Source organism: Daphnia pulex, chromosome 2 (genome assembly GCF_021134715.1).
Source record: "Daphnia pulex isolate KAP4 chromosome 2, ASM2113471v1".
NCBI lineage: Eukaryota > Metazoa > Arthropoda > Branchiopoda > Diplostraca > Daphniidae > Daphnia > Daphnia pulex.
In genome coordinates this window covers 9390624-9396623 of record NC_060018.1, presented here as the reverse complement: position 1 = coordinate 9396623, position 6000 = coordinate 9390624, and the positions used below count along the sequence as shown (strand labels likewise).

At 42.1% G+C, this 6000-nt stretch overlaps 1 protein-coding gene across 3 annotated transcripts in view; it reads left to right on the top strand.

Annotated features, from left to right (window-relative positions):
* The first annotated feature begins 3127 nt into the window (after positions 1 to 3127).
* The window catches only part of LOC124201036 (glutamate receptor-interacting protein 2-like), a 30211-nt gene continuing 27338 nt past the window's right edge, over positions 3128 to 6000 (top strand). For 2 of the 3 annotated variants that reach the window (XM_046597499.1, XM_046597491.1), the window contains exon 1: positions 3254 to 3618. In XM_046597499.1, coding sequence (XP_046453455.1) covers positions 3573 to 3618 — 46 coding nt within the window. In that variant the 5' untranslated portion in view covers positions 3254 to 3572. Of the gene's footprint in view, positions 3619 to 6000 lie in introns of all 3 variants that reach the window. The other variant, XM_046597475.1, reaches the window with a different exon arrangement.

Sequence of the window (6000 nt, the reverse complement as noted above, 5' to 3'; positions counted from 1 at the left end):
TCCTGTCCGCTGTTTACGAGTGACTTGCAGCACGCGTGATGGATGATCCTGATGCTATATACTGTTGCCTCGCTCAGGCTGAAGCTTGTACCCCAAGAACTGATAGCAACTCCAAATGTACTGATACCTTTTTTAAAGATTAGACTACTAGCTGAGTTTGAGTGCTTTATCGTCTGCCATTACTCAAGTGTATGTCAATAGATTTTGCCAAAAAGCGACGTACAGCGTTTTCAAAACAAGGCGCCCTGCTGGTCTTTGGAGCAACACAACACACAGCAGAGCATGGGGTGTTTCGTATTTTTCTCTTTTATCGCTTAACGCGACCGTGAAATTGTGCCAGTCTGCTATTCCATATTATTGTGGCGAGGGAGTACACACACAGCCTGTGGTGTGTACTGAACTGCATTCCGGGGATGTCTTTGGCGGTGCATACAGCCCCGGTAACAAAATATAATGCTGCGGAATGGAACGCTGTGTACAGTTTAAGTAACAATTGCGTCTATGCTACCGGTATAATGCAGCACAACACCCTCCCGCTGTACAGACTCGAATAATGAGGCATTGTTAGCTCTATACAGCCTATTTACTGGATATGCTAAATTCTCCATGAATCCCCGCTGGTACACGTGGATGCTTCAGCGTATGTATACCAACTGTATACTTACAAATAGATATTGTAGTTCGAGCAACTTCTGTATACTATATACCCACGTCGAGAGCGGTCGAGAGAGAGAAAAAGAGAGAAAAGCATCTATTTTCGGATCCTCTAGCTTTTAGACTGCACGCGTTTGCCGGTTTATTTTGTTTCTTACACAAACCAACCCGCATACAAGAACGATGAGATTGAAAAATGAGGAAAAAAAAACAGTGCGCATGATCGGCTGGCACAAATGCAAAAACGGTTCGTTTTTTTTTAACAGGGTCCTCTCTTCCCATTTCTCATCCATCAGCTTTGATGAATACCGGGAAATCTATACGATCTCTTTGTAACTATGTATGTGGAGAAATGATAGTGCTGCTGCTGTCACCCGATTATTATAGCGAGCCTGTAACTGTTTAAGATTTCTTTTATTTCGCATTTGTCTCTTATTCGAGTGCTGTGTGTGATCTCTTGGAAATTGTTTCCCAACTCTTTTCAGCGTTGCAGCAACTGTTATGCGATGAGACTCTTCTCTTTTCATCTGTCGAAGAAGAAAAAAATTAAAGGCTATACCTATAGGGTAATTTAACCCATAAATGGTTACATCTCTCCTTTGTACTATGATGATGGACCGTGCTGCGTAAAAATACGACACGACACACTCGAGTACAACAACATGAGAAAACTCAGCATTTTTTTTCTTTGTATATTTTGACGATCGCACTTCTAAACTTGGCGACGGCCCCGATGAGGGTCTGGGATTGGTATTCAATATGGTACACCATGATTCCGTGACACAATAGACGCTACTGTTCTCTTCTCTCCGAGTGAATCCATCATTCTGTTTGGTGAATGCGGCGCTATACTAGCAGCAAAATAAAAAAAATAAAAAAACTCTTTAAACCGCGTCACCACGACGCATTCTTGGATACAACACAAAGAAAGAGAAGAATATGATGTCAGACTTCAACCGAAACCCGTGTAAAGAGAAACGATAGCTAATACAACCTATTCACAGATATTATGTATTTAGCAGCTCACATTTGTATCGACAGATCGTCTTCAACGACGACGAGAGACACATCGAAAGTTTTTGAAGTATAATACCTAATAGACGAACATTCCTCATAGTTTCGTCCCTTTTATGTTGCTGCCTTTTGGTTTGTTGCATCATGTCCCTTGCCAAAAAGTGGGTCGTAAATTGAAGATTGTCGATCCTAACACAAAGAAAAAGAAAAGGTTTTAATAAATATAAATGTATATACTGTCCTTTTAGTGCTATGGGAGGTGGAAGGGGAGAAGGGTCGACCCATTCGAGAAGCAGTGTCAACAACAGAACCCAGCCGAGAGAGAGAGCGAAAACGAGAAGAGAGTCACAACACACACACAGGGCACACACAACGAACGCAACACTACACCGCCAAATTGGGAAACTTACATGCTATATACATCACTCCTTTTGGGGCGATTCATGAATACACACATTTGCCTCCTATATGCGACTGTTATAGGAACTCTAAAGTACTCAACATTTATCGTTTCGCTTGACATGTATTGGGCCCGCAGCATGAAAAAAAAAACCGTGTTTTGTCGTTGTCAATGAAAAACCATCGGTAGAGATAAATCATGTTACGGTCATCTGCATAGTGTCTCTCGTGTTCAAACCTCAGTTTATTGCTATTCCATACGTTTTACTGTGCCAAAAAATGAATATAAGAACGCCAGAAGGTATGCCTTTGGTATTTTTAAACTATCTATTCCAATCAGGTTGTTATGTTCAAATGTTTATGATATTAGCTTAAATGGCTATTGAATAAGATAGCCGATATAATCTCATTGGTTTTAATTTTTTGTTTTATTTATTTATTTATGTCGATGTATTTTTCTATTACATTCTAATGGATATAAATCTCGCTCCATAGATGTTCACCTCCACTCCTGCTGTTTCAGTTCGACTTCTTAATTGGCCGTTACAGCACCTTTCGTTCCGCGTTTTCTTCCATCAATAGTTTTCCCGTAATAATAAATGGATTATCGAAGGAAAGATGGTGCCGGGACGTTTTGAAATCTCCCCTCCGCCTTTCTCCATTTTCCAGACCGTAAAAAAAAAAAGATAAAGAAAAAAATCCAAAGATAATCATCATAAAAATCAAGTCATAATATATATAATGTAATAACCGGCCAGGAATTCCATCAATATAGAAATTGAATTCGTAGTGATGGTTTTCCTCGGCTTAATGAGGAGGCCGAAAGCGACGACAGATTCATACTGTTTTTTTTTTTTACCCCGCCGGGTCGCAATTCAACTGATTTACAGTCGGACATCGGAACTCCCATCAGTAAATATCTAGTCAAAACAGTTTCGAAGGAGAAGGAAGAGAAAAACGACTGGAATGTTTAGCAGTTTGGCTTAAAAAAGCCAGAAAGTCCACACAAAAAAAAAAAAGAAAAAAAAGTATATACAGTTGGCCAGCTATGCTGTGCGCTGGAACTGTCTCTCTATTTCTTATTTTCTCTCTCTCTCTCTCTCTTTATATTGACGAGAGGGGGGATGTGGGGTGGGGTAGGGTGGTGGTGGACTCTCGCGGGACTCTTTAGCGATCCGCTGCTGTGGCTCTGGCAGTCGTTCCTCAGCTTTGCTCAGAGCGGGAGCTGCTACATCATCACGCTCCATTTGACGCGGTGTGTGTCTTTTCTACGTATTATTTAAACAGACAGAGTGACAGAGAGATTCTGGTGAATAATAGGGACAGTTCTTTTTGGTGGTTGGTGGGGTGGATGACAATGAATATGTAACCGGCCGTGAAAATCCCTCCTGTCGCCTGTGAAAATTATTTGATTTCATCGAGAGAGTGCCACCACACAACGCACTCTCCTCCAGCGCTCTACTGCCTGCCATTGGGAATTTAAAAGCCGCGCGTCACAATCAACGATGAAGTGGCTAAAAGCCCTGCAATCCATCAGCTTGTCTCCTCGCGGTGAGTGAATCCCCCCCTAGTTGCTTTTGTGTCTCTCTTGCTCCCGGCTCGTCCCTCCGAATATTTGGCTATGTTTCGATAGACGTATATATAGAAGATGTACACTACACAAAACAAAAGGCCTAGAAATATCATTGGTATATTTAGATATGAGTATAAATATATATAGATATACACTCGCAAGTTCTCTAAACAAGGGCAATAAATCTACGACTTGAAATGACATTGATGTGCTGGCTTTGCGATGGGGCGCAATTGGAAAACTCTGCTGGCCGAGACTGGCTGAGCTCCTGCAAGCTGCTCTTCCGTGTACATCAGTGAATCTATGGCCTCTTATTTACGTTGATGGCTGACAAATTTCTCCACACGCACGAAGGAGAGATGTCATGTCCTCTCTTCTTCTCGGTCGTCGTTATTCTCTTTTTCTTTCGTCTCTCTTGTTTCTTTCATTCTTTATTCCCTTTTTTCTTTTTGTTGTTTCCATTTCTCTGTGCCTCCGTTTCTTTCCGTCTCCTTTTTGCTTCCTCGTCTTTAAAAAGTTTCAAAACTATTTTTAAAAAAGCGGGACTATACTCGGCTTTTCAGCGACGTAACATGACGACACACACACACAGAGACGACAACGACGACGACGACTCCATGCTTGCCGACTGATTAGACAACCCCAAAAGTCTGAACGGCATAGCTCTCCTCTCTCACCTCTCTGGTACAGCAAAAGAAGTCGCCTTCTCACACACATACACACGGGAGCAGTCCCCAATCACAATAAATCCGAAATGGGGACGTTCGTTGGCGCTTTCCTCGAAATGTCTCCAGTTTTTTTAATAGTTATTTCCCCGTAAAACCCCGTAAAACCCCCGTCATCTGGGAGTTAAGATGATGACTTTTGTATAGTCTCGTCACTCAAGAAGACACAAGTGCAGGCGACGAGTGCTTGCGAGTGCAGGCCAAGAGAGGCTCCAGGGTAACGGAGGATTCCTTTTCCGGGCGGCGCTGCTGGTTATTTCAAAAGTTGTGGGGCGGAAACGAAAATTGTTATTTAGGCTTATACTTTTTCTCTCATGCCGAAATCAAAATGCAAACAGATTTGCTATCCTCTATACAAGCTATGCGGCATATATAAGAGGTTCCATACTACTACACTTCTTATCTGCACATGTGCATACATGCAGGCGCGTATATAGAGAGCGGTTGCGGCTTCCCAGTTGGGCGCGATTAGGCAACTTTGAGGAAGTTTACACAAAAGAGCTACTACCGAAAAGCTAACATGTTGGGCTTATTTTTCACCCGATTGACTTCCTTTCAAGATCCTTCTAAATAGTGGATGAATGAGTCGAAACCTCCCTCTATTATCTAGCGCAGGTCTCTCTTTTTTCCCTCGACTTGATGCTGACTAAACTGAGGCTATATAATATAACATAACCTCTTGAAATGGCGTTTTAAAGGGGCCGTGCTGAGCTATTCTATATACACTCTTTAGTCTTCAGCAGTCTATATAACTGTTATATATATGTGGTGGTAGGGAATGGGCCGAACGGTCGGGGGTAAATAGAAGACACGCCATGAAAGAACCAGCCCCGGCTCCTGCCGTTGGTGGCTGTGCAGCTCCATTAGGCAAACGACGAAGAGCAGCAGGGTGGTATGCGTCAACAGCCGTTTTCTTCTTCTTCTTCTTCTTCTTCTCTCTCTCTCGCCTATTCCTTCTCATAAAGCTCGCACTCGGGAGAGTTCTGAAGTTGGTGGCTGCTCTGCTCTGCTCTGCTGTGACCAGTTGGAAATTTTTTCGACTGATGTGAAAATTGAAACTAAACAGCAGTCGGCCCTGTTGATGTTCCCCCCCATCAAAAAGAAAAGAAAACCAGGCCGTCAAATTGTTATTTTTTTTTTCTCTACCTCTCTTTCCTTTCCTATTAAAAAGAAATAATAATCATAAAAATAACAACAACAATAACAACAGAGGATGAATATTTTTCCGTGTTCACCTGTGCTGGGAAAAAAAGAAAAACTATTGTCAGAATGAACCGCATTGAAATAATCGGCCGGTGCGGATTATTATTCTACAAAAGCTTATATATACGCGTACAAGTGCTGGTGGTGCTGCTCAAGTCCAGCACGGAAGAGATTTCAATCTACGTCCAGTTATATCTGTTGTGTGTGAACGTGCTGTTGTTCCAACGCTGTCGTTATCCCGCCGACGTGTAGACTGCTATAAGAGAGAAGCGTAAATACAAAAGAAAAAGAAGAAAGAAAAACAAAATACAACTAGTCTATACTACTACTACACGCGGTGATGTGTGTGGCTTTGCCCGAGAGAGTAGGAATTGTTGATTTTGGCTGTTTCGTTCGCTATTTTCTCCCTCTCTCTCTCTTTTTTCTTTCTTT